The following is a 14,762-nucleotide window of genomic DNA, read 5'->3' on the forward strand; positions in this document are numbered from 1 at the left end:
TTATTAGTTACATCTAGTACAGAGCCCAGGTCATAAGTAGTGGTGTAGTGAGTGTAGGTATGCATCATGGTTTAATGCCATTGGTAGCTGACAAGTCCCTTGTTGTTATTTATTATTAGTTACATCTAGTACAGAGCCCAGGTCATAAGTAGTGGTGTAGTGAGTGTAGGTATGCATCATCGTTTAATGCCATTGGTAGCTGACTAGTCCCTTGTTGTTATTTATCATTAGTTACATCTAGTACAGAGGCCAGGTCACAAGTAGTGGTGTAGTGAGTGTAGGTATGCATCATGGTTTAATGCCATTGGTAGATGACAAGTCCCTTGTTGTTATTTATTATTAGTTACATCTAGTACAGAGGCCAGGTCACAAGTAGTGGTGTAGTGAGTGTAGGTATGCATCATGGTTTAATGCAATTGGTAGATGACAAGTCCCTTGTTGTTATTTATAATTAGTTACATCTAGTACAGAGGCCAGGTCAGAAGTAGTGGTGTAGTGAGTGTAAGTATGCATCATGGTTTAATGCCATTGGTAGCTGACAAGTCCCTTGTTGTTATTTATCATTAGTTACATCTAGTACAGAGGCCAGGTCACAAGTAGTGGTGTAGTGAGTGTAGGTGTGCATCATGGTTTAATGCCATTGGTAGATGACAAGTCCCTTGTTGTTATTTATCATTAGTTACATCTAGTACAGAGCCCAGGTTATAAGTAGTGGTGTAGTGAGTGTAGGTATGCTTCATGGTTTAATGCCATTGGTAGCTGACAAGTCCCTTGTTGTTATTTATTATTAGTTACATATAGTACAGAGCCCAGGTCAGAAGTAGTGGTGTAGTGAGTGTAGGTATGCATCATGGTTTAATGCCATTGGTAGATGACAAGTCCCTTGTTGTTATTTATTATTAGTTACATCTAGCACAGAGCCCAGGTCTGTACTATGGTGATTAGAGTAACCTCCAACATATTGTTCTTCGCCACCTTTCAGAATTGAATCACATCAAAATTTAAAGTAATATACTGATAACCGCTCTCTCCATGTTATTAGTAAAGCCTGATCTAATATGTTTACACTAGTGATCATCAGGTCGTTCTTCGTGTCTGAGCAGAAATTAGGAGTCTGAGCTCCTGAGCATGAGTCATTCCTTGTACATCTTTTGCAAGAGACCAACTTTTTGATTGTACAAAAAATACTTTATAAAGTAAGCAGGAACATCTAATCTATTTATGCTAACTAGACCTACTAATTGCACCAGCCAAAATAAATCAAAATGAAAAAAAAGAACACATTAAATACCATACAAGGATATAAACTTGATAATTAGTTAAAAATACACTTTTCACCATTCAAATTCCAGAATTTCCACAGAAACAAATACACGCAAAAATTTTGCAATTCCTCGAAAAGGCATGTCACCCCAACTAATTGTAATTTTTTTTTACATAAAAAAGAACAAACTAGAGAGGCTTAATGGAGGTTGAAATCTGGAAAGCGTTTTGTGTTTTGACTAACTCATTCGTGAAGCTGTTTTATAATTAAAATTTTTTTGCTATTTATTCTGGGGAGTTAACTTTTGTGTATATACAAACGAGACTTATCATAGGAAAGAGCATGATGTAAGCACTTCTATGGTGTTCAAAAATACGTTTCGATTTACCAAGAGAAAAAATATTACCTCAAAAGATTTTTGAGTAACCATGGAATGAAAAACCGTGAATTTAAAAGTTCGATTTTTCATTATTAATTAAATTAAATCAAATAAGTTCAATTTTTGTAGGATGCTTTCATTCACTGAACGAGTTGAAAATGCTTGCAATCAGCCTAACAAGCGAGCAAACGAAACCCGCAGTGATCTTGAGGACGCCTTAATCTACGGAGGTCGAACTGTTGAAAAGCGGACTGAAGAAACGTGTGAACACATACGAAGCAAACTCCTCGGGTCTTTAAAGGTATTTTGCGTGTCTCTCTTTGTTGTGATTAGTTTAAAAAAAAGTTTTTCACAAAACAAGTTTTTCAAAGAAAGTAAAAAGCTCCATTAAGCCAAATAGAAGCAATCTTCCAAGCGTGAAACTAACACAAATCACCATCAATAAATAAATAAAACTCAAAATGAGAAAAAATTCATATGAACAGGGCTGATAACCACCATGGCTTTTCAAGACCGGAACATAGTTTGCACTTAAAAAAGAAAAAAAGACCATGGAGTTTTAGTTTTATATATATATACTTAAATTTATTGCTTAAAGTTCTAATAATTTTTCATTTATCAAATTAAACAAGGTAAAAACATTTAAACTGTATTTTATTTTCAGGTAGGTGCAAGTTATGTTCTGGTCTTGGGAAGGCATTAGGGCTGTCAGCCCTATTCATATGAATTTTGCTCGTTTTGAGTTTGACTCGGTCATTAATTTTAATTTCTGTTCATTTTGAGTTTCATTTATTTATTGATTGTGATTTGTGGTAGTTTTACGCTTGGAAGGTTATTTGACTTTATTTCTGCTCATTTTTAACTTAGTGAAACCTTTTACTTTTCTTTGAAAAACTTATTTTGTGGAAAGAGTTTTTAAGTTAATTTCTGTTCGTTTTTTAATGACAGTGGTTTTCATGGGAAACAATTTTTATTTTATATCTTTCCGTTTTTGTTTTATAAGAATCCATAGTTTGGTTTGCTATTTAGATGTTGGAGAAACTTTTTCAACAATTTTTGATCCTGATACAAATAGTATTGTTTAATTACGTTTTATACCTCCTCAAGTTGACCTGAAAAATAAATCTTAAAATCATTTTCAAAACATTAAATATATCCTCTTTTAAATTGTAAGAGCAGAAGCAGTAATAGTAGTAGCCCTGAAAGTTTCAACTTAATACCCCTGGTCGTTCTGTAAGTATTGCTGAGGTGTATTATTGGTAACCATACATGCAGTGCCTTTTTATTCAGTTTTAAAGCAATATTTAGTATACATTTCAAGAGCATAAATTACATAATCCCCTCCCCCCCCCCCCCAGTGATGGTGTTTTTTTTTAGTATCTATGTCGTACGCGAAATTACATGAGATGACAGATGACTTTGAACAGCTAAAGAAAATGGCATGGAACAAGAAACAGCAAAATCGCGTTGAATTGCAGAGAAAAACGTTGCACAACGAAATCAACTGCCTACTTGATCGGTATTTTTGTTCCCCAGCTTCATCTCTTCACCTTTACTTATTCCTAGTTTTAGCAACTTAGTCTTCTTAATAATTAATTAATTTATTTTATAAACCCATCAAAAATATAAGGCGATGACGATGGAATGTAGCAAAAAGAAAGAAAATGAACAAAAAGTATATACAAAAACAGGAGCAAATATATATAAACTAAAATGAATAAACCAAACATTTCGGAAAAGTAAGCCACTCCAAGGGTGGTAAACCTCTTTAAAGGAATCATACAAATAAATAAAATATAAAAATGATAATAAGCAAGAAAAAAAAAAGAAAACCAACATTAAAACGAGATATCCTTCATAGAGTAGTTCGACGGACAATCTGTAAGCTTGGAAAAAAGCTTATCTGCAGAATCAAGAGATCCGGCAAGCCGTATCTCTCCCGCAAGAAACAGCACCCTGAACTTGCAAAACCTCTAAAAATTCATCCATTTGTGCCATTCGTACACACTGTGCCTTTTGATTTAGTTTTAAAGCCACTTTTGATTTTAAAGCATAATGAGTCGATTGCATAATTGTGGGGTTTGACGTACCCAATATCCCTAGAGACATAGTTGCTGGACCGTTCTTCTATACTCAACAAAATGGCTGTCTCAAAATTTTGACTTGATGTGTTCGGAAAATGGATGGGCTCGGGAAAAGGCCAGACCTCCAATCTCTTTACTCTTAAAAGGGGCACTAAAATCTTAATTTTGAATCGAATTAGCTCCTTTAAAAATTTCAATGATATGTCTAGCTATTGTAGAGTTTTCTAGAGTTATCTAGCTATTGTAGAGTAGAGTTTTTTTGTTTAATTGAAACTCTCCCTAAACATTCCGTAGAAGTTTCACCTCAATACCTTTAGCGTCATGAGTTACATTAACTGTAGTGGTAGTATTAATAGTATACACATATTGCCTTCTGGTTAGTTCAAAATCCGCCACAACTTACCTTTAAAGGTCTTACTTAATAATTTAGACCGTTGTTGAGATATTGCTTTATCGCCTTTTTGAAAATCAACATGCTCATAGTTTGTTTTGATTTAGTTCAACATCAGCCTAAATATTCCTTTACAACTATTACAACAACTAAATTACAACTATTTACTATTGCACAGCGGTTGTATTACTATTACAACTATTACACAGCAGTAATATTAGTATTACTAGTAGTATTAATTGCAATAGCTGTGATCCTAGTTGCAGCAGTAGTATTAACTTAATGCTTTTTTGTCAGTTGTACATCCCTTTTGTCAAGTCCTGGAAGTTTGCTATGACATTGCTAATATGTCCTTTTGATAATCTGTTTGTTGATATACTTCCTGAAATTTCCATCTCAATGCTCTTAGCCTTACAAGTAGTTGCAATAGAAGTAGTAGTTGTAGTAGTAATAATGTAGCAGTGACTAGTAGTATTAGTAGTAGCGTGCACATGTTGCCTTTTGGTCAGATGATCTTCCCCTTTCAGCATTCTCTGAAAGTTCCGACATATTACCCAAATCAATTCTTGAGATACGCTCTTTTAACAATGTACATGCACATAGCTTATTTTGATTTAGTTCAAATTTTCCCTTAATATTGTAAATGGAATAGTTTGGTAGTAGTAGTGGTAGCAAGCAATGATTGCCTTTTTGATCACATCCCTTATCATTTCCTGAAAGTTCCAAATTAATATACTCGGGTCACTCCTTTGTATGCCCTTTTGATAATCCGTATTCACATATGATAATGGTAATAAGCTTACCTAAGCTATGGATGTCAGGATAGCTTAGGTAAGCTTATTACCATTATCATGTACAAGAGTCAGGTTGGCCTCAGAGAACGTATTCACATAACGTGTTCTGATTTAGTCAAACCACTCTACTCAACATTCTCTGAAAGGCTCACTTTAACGCCCTTTGTCTTTTTGGAAAGTAAAGTTCAAAATACATACCTTTCTCAATAACATAAACTATATGTAAACATTGAACGAATTACCATGAGGACTATGGGGAGGTTGACATCCCCAAAGACATAATTACTAGATCTTTCAACAATGCTGAACAAAATAGCTCTTTTAAAATTTTGATCGGATTTGTTTTCGGGAATGATAGGCATGGAGGGGGCCCTTTTTTCACTTTTGACTCTTCAAAAGGGCTCTAGAACTTCAGATTTCCAATCAAATAAACCTCATCCGATCCGAAGTTTATACGACCACCAATTTCATGAAAACCTTATATGCCCCGGGGCATAGCTTACAACCCTTGCCCCTTGGCTCTCGGGGGGGGGGGGTCGTATCCACCCTGAATACATTGTTTTGTACTCTTTGGACTATTGTGAACAAAATGGCTATCTTACAATTTTTATTTGATGCGTTTGGGAAAAAGAAGATATCAGGGAGGGGTTTGGCTAGTTGCCCTCATCACTTTTTGCTCTTAAACAGGAACTAGAACTATGTATATCCAATCAAATGAACCTCCTCTAAAGATCACACGACTACTCCTTCCATAGAAACGTTATATGCCCCCGAGGCATAACAACCCTTGCCCTAGACTCAGGGGGGAGGGGGGTATGTCTATAACTTACAACCTGAGCACTGTTGGGGGTTGTCATACTAAAAAAAATAATTTCCGGCCCCTTCAACTACGTTCAAAAAAATTGCTATATCAAACTATTGACTGGAAGTGTTTGGGGAAATGTGGGGTAGGGGGGGGGGCATCCACCCTCCGATCGCTTTAGACTATTAATAAGGTACTAGCCCTCTCAATTCCCAATTGAATGAGTCCTTTTTGAAGTTTCTGCAACAGTGATGGCAAAGACCTAATTTCCAGAACTTTCAACTACGTTGAACAAAATGTTTATCTCAAAACTTTGATTGATGTGCTTGGGGTAATGGTAGGCTTGAGAGGGGCATAAGTTACAATCGAATCACTGTCGATTATTAAATAGGGCACTACCGCTTTCAATTTCCAATTGAATGAGCCCTTTTTGAAGTTTCTACGACAACGCTTTCTAAGAAACCTTATATTACCACAGGGCATAACTTACAACCCTTGCACTGAGGGCTGTGGGGGGAGTGTCATCCTCAAAGACATAATTTCCGGACTTTTTAAATATGTTGAACAAAATGGCTCTCAAAATTTTTTTTTGATGTTTTTGGGGAACTGGGTGTGGGAGGGGTGATGGTTTTCCCCCAATAACTTTTTACGCCCCCAGGGCATAACTTACAACCCTTGCCCTGCGGGGTGTGGGGGATTTATGATCCTCAAAGACATAATATCCAGAACTTTCAAATGCGTTGAACAAAATGACTATCTCAAAATTTTGATTGGATGTGTTTGGGGAAATGGTGGGCGTTCGAGGGGGATTAATTGCCCTCCAATATGTTTCGACTATCCTATTAAAAAGGGCCCTAGCCCTTTCAGTTTCCAATTGAATGAACCTTTTTTGAAGTTTCTACGACAACATCTTCTATAAAAAAAAACCTTATATGCCCCCGGGGTATAAATTACAACCTCAGCCCTGAGGGGTCTGGGGGCAGTGTCATCCTCAAAGACCTAATTTCCAGAACTTTCATCTACATTGAACAAAATGAGTATCTCAAAATGTTGATTGGGTATTTCCGAGAAATTGGTGGGCTTGAGAGGGGGGCTAGTTGCCCTCCAATCACTTTCGACTATTAAAGAGGGCACTAGCCCTTTCAATTTCCAATCGAATGAGCTCTTTTTGAAGTCTCTACCAAAACGCTTTCTATAAAAAAAAGCCTTATATGCCCCAAGGGCATAACTTACAACCCTTGCCCTGAGGGGTTTGGGGGGTTTGTCATCCTCAAAATCAATTTCTATAACTTTCAACTACGTTGAACAAAATCGCTATCTCAAAATTTTAATTGAATGTGTTTGGGGAAAATGGTGGGCGTTAGAGGGGGATTAGTTGCTCTCCATTCACTTTCGACTATTAAAAAGGGCACTAGCCCTTTCAGTAAAATGAGCCCTTTTTGAAGTTTCTACGACAACACTTTCTATAAAAACCTTATATGCCCCCAGGGTATAACTTGCGACTCTTGTCCTGAGCAAAGTATAATCACCTACGGAACAAGTACTGACAAAACTCCAAAAGTGACCCCGCGTACCTCAGCGCCTCTAGACGCAAAATGTTGTAATACTTAATCGCTCCGAGCCAAAGTACTTTGCTCCGGCCAAGGATTATGCTAGAGCGTGATTCAGGCGACGAGTGACCGGGATGAATTGTGTAACTACACAATTTAGTTGACAGGTTCGCATAGGTATACAAAGGGCCACTTTTTTGTGTGGAGAGGATAGGTTTTGTCGGTACTTGTTCCGTAGGTGATTATACATTGGTCCTGAGGGCGCTGAGGGGGTTGTCATCCTAAAAGACCTAATGTCCAGAACTTTTAACTAGGTTGAACAAATTGAATATTTCAATATATGGATTGGATATGTTTGGGAAAATGGTGAGCGTGAGAAGGGGGCTAGTTGCTCTCCATTCACTTTCGACTATTAAAAAGGGCACTAGCCCTGTCGATTCCCAATCAAATGAGCCCTTTTTGAAGTTTGTACGACAACACTTTCTATAAAAAACCTTATATGCCCCCAGGGTATAACTTACAACCCTTGCCCTGAGGGCTCTGAGGGGGTTGTCATACTAAAAGACCTAATTTCCAGAACTTTTAACTACGTTGAACATAATGAATATCTCAAAATTTTGATTGGATGTGTTTGGGGAATTGGTAGGCGTGAGAGGTGGGTTAGTTGCCCTCCAGTTATTTTCAACTACTAAAAAGGGCACTAGCTCTTTCAATTTTCAATCGAATGAGCTCTTTTTGCTGTTTTGCGACAATACTTTCTATAAAAACCTTATTTACCCCCAGGGAATAACTTACAAACCTTGCCCTGAGGGCTGTAGGGGGTTGTCATCCTCAAAGACATACTTTCCAGAACTTTCAACTTCGTTGAATAAAATGTCTATCTCAAAATTTTGATTTTATGTGTTTGGGGAAATGGTGGGCCTGAGAGGGGGGTTAGTTGCCCTCCAATTACTTTCGACTATTAAAAAGGCCACTAGCCATTTCAATTTCCAATGGAATGAGCCCTTTTTGAAGTTTCTACGACAACACTTTCTATAAAAAACCGTATATGCCCCCAGGGCATAACTTACAACCCTTGCCCTGAGGGCTGGGGGGAGTGTCGTTTTCAAAGACATAATTTCCAGAACTTTCAACTACGTTAAAAAAAATGGCTATCTGAAAATTTTGATTTTATGTGTTTGGGGAAATGGTGGGCCTGAGAGGGGGTTAGTTGCCCTCCAATTACTTTCGACTATTAAAAAGGCCACTAGCCATTTCAATTTCCAATGGAATGAGCCATTTTTGAAGTTTCTACGACAATGCTTTCTATGAAAACCTTGTATCACCCCTGGGCATAACTTACGACCCTTGCCCTGAGGGCTGTGGGGGGGGGGGGGTTGTCATCCTTAAATAACTAATTTCCAAAACTTTCAACTACCTTGACAAAATGGCAATCTAAAAACTTTGTTTGTATGTGTTTGGGGAAAAGGTGGGCCTGAGAGGGGGGTTAGTTGCCCTCCAGTCACTTTCGACTATTAAAAAGGCTACTAACCATTTCAATTTCCAATGGAAGCCCTTTTTGAAGTTTCTACGACAACGCTTTCTATAAAAACCTTATATGCCCCCTGGGCATAACTTACAACCCTTGCCCTCACGAAAACGCTTTCTATAAAAACCTTGTATGCCCCCTGGGCATAACTTACAACTCTTGCCCTGAGGGCTATGGGGGGGGGGGTTGTCATCCTTAAAGAACTAATTTCCAAAACATTCAACTACCTTGAACAAAATGAGCATCTAAAAACTTTGATTGTATATGTTTGTTGAAAAGGTCGGCGTGAGAGGGGGGTTAGTTGCCCTCCAGTCACTTTTGACTATTAAAAAGGGCACTAGCCCTCTGAATTTCCAATCGAATGCGTCCTTTTTCAAGTTTCTACGACGAAGTTTTCAATAAAAACCTTATATGTCCCCAGGATATAACATCCTCAAAGATCTAATTTCAAGAACTTTTAACTACGTTGAATAAAATGGCTATCTCAAAATTTTGATTGAATGTGTTTGTATAAATGGTAGGCGTGCAAGGGATGTTAGTTGCCTTCCAATTACTTTCGACTATTAAAAAAGGGTATTAGCCATTTCAATTTCCAATCGAATGAGCCCCTTTTGAAGTTTCTACGACAACGCTTTCTATGAACACCTTATCTTGCTAACAGCACCCAAGCTCCAGAAAAGTTGTTTTTACCCTCTGTCCCTGAATGCTTGAAATGCTCTTGAAACTTGTAAGTCAATAGGGCCGTTTTTTAACACAACAATGTGCTAATATCTTACATCTTTTGTCGTTTTTATGCAAACGTCTTTCATCATTCTGCTGTGATCAGTGGTCTGAGAACAATGATGAGTATATCATCAAAGTTCTCTCATCAGTGTTCTATATGGCAGAAAGATGGCGTCTTTCGTGTTTTTTGCTAACATCAGTGTGCTGTAAGATCTTTGAACAAAGATGAGTTGAAAAAACGATATTCTTTGCAGAAAGATGAAAGATCTTACTTGCTAAAAAACGGCCCAAATGCATACTATCAGTATTCATTGCCACAAAAGCAAATTATTTCGGGAACGGTACCCTTACCAGCGTGCGTGCCAGCTTGAATATTTTCGTTTCTTTATTTTATTGTTCATAGAATCATAGTACCGTTTTACGGTTTTCTGAATATGGGACTTTCCCTTAGAACTGTAACATTTTTAACTGTAAGATTCTTTTTAATTAGAATTTGCAATTAATTTTTTGTTTTAGCCATCTTCGGAGGGGCTTGATGGTCGCCGAATGGACCGAGAAAGTGAATATGGATTCATCGACTCAGGTCATTCATCGCGACCTAGTAGTCATCATCCAAATTCCCGGCATAGCGTTGGATCAAATCACAGGCAGCCTTTTGTCAAAGAAACAGGCTTACCCATGGATCCCCCACCTCCTAAAATTGACAGAGCTAGTAAGCCTCGGGCCTATGTTGACTCAGGAGGGTGTGAATCTGGTAGCGCGAGGAGGGGTACTTCTGTAGATCAAGATAGTAGAGATAAGAAAACAGTAAGTGGTTGTTCTCCAAATTGGCAGTTTTAATGTGATTGCTCTTGCTTTTGTAGCTGGAAACGGCTTGTTTGTCTGGGCATATTCTGCAAAGTTGGGTAACAAACGGTTTTTTTTTTTTTTTTTTTTTTTTTTTTTTTTTTGAAAAATTTGTAATAGTAATATAAAAAGAAATAGCATTTTTTCCTATACATATCGTGAGGCAGGGTTTTTTGTATACTACGCTTAGATTGTTTGAAATGAAAAGTGGCTTATTCTACTTATTAAACGAAAAAAAAAAAAAAAAAAAAATACCGTACACCTGTGCAATGTTTGGCGAATTTTAAGGCATTTTGATCTGTTAAAGCTATTTCACAGTTCTAATGGCTATGAATTTACTCTAGAGGTCTTTTTCTTAGTTGAAAGAAAGTAGTAGTCAATCCATTATCTTTCGACCTTTTAGCCATTGTACTTTTTCTGTTCTCATTCAATCATAATTTTGTTTCATTTGACACTCATTCAGAGGTACAAAATAAACGTTCAAAATCTAATTAAAAACTTCTGGCTATCTCAATTAAAAACAATCTAATTAAATCTAATTAAAAACAAAATGGCTATCTCAAAATTTTGATTGGATGTGTTTATGGAAATGGTGGGCATGAGAGGGGGGTTAGTTGCCCTTCAATCACTTTCGACTATTAAAAAGGGAACTATTCATTACAATTTCTGATCGAATGAGCCCTTTTTAAAATTTCTACAACATTGCTTTCTATAAAAACCTTATATGCACCCAGGGCATAACTTCCAACCCTTGTCCTGAGGACTGTGGGGGAGTGTCCTCCTCAAAAACATAATTTCTATGTGGAAATCAACTACGCTGAAGAAAAAGGCTATTAAAATTTTGATTGGATGTGTTTGGGGAAAAGGTGGGTGTGGAAGGGGTGTTAGTTGCCTTCCATTCAGTTTCGACTATTAAAAAGGGGACTAGCCACTCTAATATCCAATCGAATAAGCCCTTTTCGAAGTTTCTACGACAACTTCTTCGTTACGAAGTGCCCTGGTCTAAGACCAAAAAATAAATGATACATTGTGCCAACGTCGTTCTTTACTCAGGCAGCGCGATTGCGCTGCCTATGATACAAGTTTATCAATCACTTTACCCACAGGTGTAAGTGTGTTAAGGAATGAGTGCTCTTTGGTGATTGGCATTTAAAATTTTTCGAGAAGAGACCAGAGTCGTAATGGAAAAAACTGTGCACCAAACCTTGAAACACTAGTTGAAACTGTCGAGTAATTTCGAGCGGCAGCAAACAATGACTCATGTAAATGTTCTAAAGAAGCTTTGAGAAGTGCTTGGAGATCCCAAACTCGTGACTACCTGGTTGCAATTATCTCCTATAAATACTTGTATCTGGTGATGGCTCCTTACTTTTCTAAAGCATTTTATTTATTAAGTGAGACCGTCGGCACGATAATACAAGAAATACGAATAATATAAATCATGAGTTTTGGAGGACATTTTTTGTCATTGGTTAGTTTGGTCCTCATGTTTGAAATATACTCCCTAATTACTAGTAATGCTCCTAATCTTTCTGGTTTCAAATCACGGACGTAATGGTTGTAAGTTATGTAAAAACAAAAACCATTAAGAAAATACGCACTTATTGTCTTTTGATCTAGGAAGTTGAATGAATCTGATTGTCCCCTGTTACAAATTCTTTAGAGATGGCATCTTTGGGTGGCAATGGAACATCAGATGACGTGGAAGGCGTGACCTCAATTTATTCAAGATCGGACGGGTCTTCGAAAATACCTACTTACTTGTATCATTCTTTAAGACGGATTAATAAACTTTAGGCTTCACCTCTACAAATATACGTGGAAGGCCAATGGGCTACTACGGTAGCCCCTTGGCCATAGCCCTTAGCCCACCGTACCGTGAAAACCGATGAGTTGAACGAGCTGATACCCTAATTTTCCTACTTATAGGTAAACGACGGCGAAAAAACGCAACAAAAGTTTCGTGATTTATGTTGAGTTTATCATTATCGAGGAAAACAGCCAACAGCGACGAAATAAGATCGTAGCAAAGCTTTTCATTATGTTTCTTCATGTTGCCTCAGGGTTGACTCATTCTTGATGTTGGAACTATGGCAAGACTTGAAATAGTTACTTAGTAGTACTAGTAGTAGTGTGCACATATTTTGTTTGGTCAATTGATCTTCAAAAATAAAGTTCAACAATGTTACCTCAAATTTCAAACTTAATACCTTAAACCATTCCTAAAATAAGCTGTTTATATTACTTCCAAGCACAGAGTATGTTTTTATTTATTTCAAATGTCCCATCAATTTTCTCTATGATTTTCACTTTCATAACCTTGGCCTTAGTAGTACTAGTTTCATTGTAGTGGTAATTGTAGTATCAGTAGTAGTAAGATAAGATAATCCTAGATAACATATTTTGCAGGGGGCTATTATATTAAGAAAGAACAGGAAAAAGGCATCAATTGGTATATTCCCTCTATTTGTAGGTCATTTATGTGAATTGCACAAAAATGAAACTTCTTTCAAGATTATAAGCTACAGCACAATCTTTATGACTTAAAGTTTAGGTCATTCTTCTGTAGCACACCAAAGTACAAGAATGACTGCAGATATTGTTTAGAATAACAATTTTTTCTAAATATCCCTACTGAATTTCTCATTCCTACAAGATAAGAAACAAGGTTGTATTTACTAACCATTTACTTTTTTGGTATTTTCATTAAAAAATACAAAGAAATGACAAATCTGTCTCTACTTCCTGGATTTTTGGGAATCACATTTTCTACACCTGCAGTTTTTCCTCCTGAAGAGTGGGAATGCTAAATTTATAGGCTACCAAAAGTAAATGCAGGGTTAGTCCACTACATAAGGAAGCATGTTAAGAAAACAATTCTCACTTCATAGTATGCAGAATAATCTTATTTAACATATTTTACTGGGGGATAGTCTTTAGGGTAGTTTTGTCACTCATCAATGTGCTAAGATTGAAGAAAATAATATTTGAAGAAAATAAAGGCAAATTTTAGTTTTTTTAGACAAAATATTTCAGTTTTGGCTTACTATGTAACTATGTTACATCTGCAGACAAGTATATGTATATAGCACTATTTCAAGCTTTAGTTTGTCATGTTAAAATATTAACTTTTTCTTTTATCATAGATAAAATTGGAGCTTTTGTTATATACATCAGTACAGATTACGTTTTTGACGGGAAATGGTGGGCCTGAGAGGGGGTTAGTTGCCCTCCAATTACTTTCGACTATTAAAAATACCACTAGCCATTTCAATTTCCAATGGAATGAGCCCTTTTTGAAGTTTTTACGACAACACTTTCTATAAAGAAACCGTATATGCCCCCAGGGCATAACTTACAACCCTTTCCCTGAGGGCTGTGGGGGGTTGTCATCCTCAAAGACATAATTTCCAGAACTTTCAACTACGTTAAAAAAAATGGCTATCTGAAAATTTTGATTTTATGTGTTTGGGGAAATGGTGGGCCTGAGAGGGGGTTAGTTGCCCTCCAATTACTTTCGACTATTAAAAGACCACTAGCCATTTAAATTTCCAATGGAATTAGTCGTTTTGAAGTTTCTACGACAATGCTTTATATGAAAACCTTGTATCTCCCCTGGGTATAACTTACGACCCTTGCCCGGAGGGCTGGGGAGGGGGGGGGGGGTTGTCATCCTTAAAGAACTAATTTCTAAAACTTTCAACTACCTTGACAAAATGGCAATCTAAAAACTTTGTTTGTATGTGTTTGGGGAAAAGGTGGGCCTGAGAGGGGGGTTAGTTGCCCTCCACTCTCTTTCGATTATTAAAAAGGCCACTAACCATTTCAATTTCCAATGGAATGAGCCCTTTTTGAAGTTTCTACGACAACACTTTCTATAAAAACCTTATATGCCCCCTGGGCATAACTTACAACCCTTGCCCTCACGACAACGCTTTCTATAAAAACCTTGTATGGCCCCTGGGCATAACTTATGACCCTTGCCCTGAGGGCTGTGGAGGGGGGGTTATCATCCTTAAAGAACTAATTTCCAAAACTTTCAACTACCTTGACAAAATGGGAATCTAAAAACTTTGTTTGTATGTGTTTGGGGAAAAGGTGGGCGTAAGAGGGGAGTTAGTTGCCCTCCAGTTTCTTTCAATTATTAAAAAGTCCACTAGCAATTTGAATTTCCAATGGAATGAGCCCTTTTTAAAGTTTCTACGACAACACTTTCTATAAAAACCGTATATGCTCCCAGGGCACAAATTACAACCCTTGTCCTCACGACAACGCTTTCTATAAAAACCTTGTATGGCCCCTGGGCATAACTTACAACCCTTGCCCTGAGGGCTGTGGGGGGGGGGGTGTCATCCTGAAAGAACTAATTTCCAAAACATTCAACTACCTTGAACAAAATGA

General features: G+C 37.2%; 1 protein-coding gene across 1 annotated transcript in view; it reads left to right on the forward strand.

Annotated features, from left to right (window-relative positions):
* LOC148952055 (uncharacterized) overlaps positions 1 to 14,762 on the forward strand; it is a 318,887-nt gene that overhangs the window by 126,650 nt on the left and 177,475 nt on the right. The window contains exons 6-7 of the mRNA XM_089089125.1: positions 1,773 to 1,944; positions 10,032 to 10,322. Coding sequence (XP_088945251.1) covers positions 1,773 to 1,944; positions 10,032 to 10,322 — 463 coding nt within the window. The remainder of the gene's footprint in view (positions 1 to 1,772; positions 1,945 to 10,031; positions 10,323 to 14,762) is intronic.

This window comes from Artemia sp. Qi Xiang Cuo, chromosome 5 (genome assembly GCF_049724085.1).
Source record: "Artemia sp. Qi Xiang Cuo chromosome 5, ASM4972408v1, whole genome shotgun sequence".
In the NCBI taxonomy this organism is placed as follows: Eukaryota; Metazoa; Arthropoda; class Branchiopoda; order Anostraca; family Artemiidae; genus Artemia; species Artemia sp. Qi Xiang Cuo.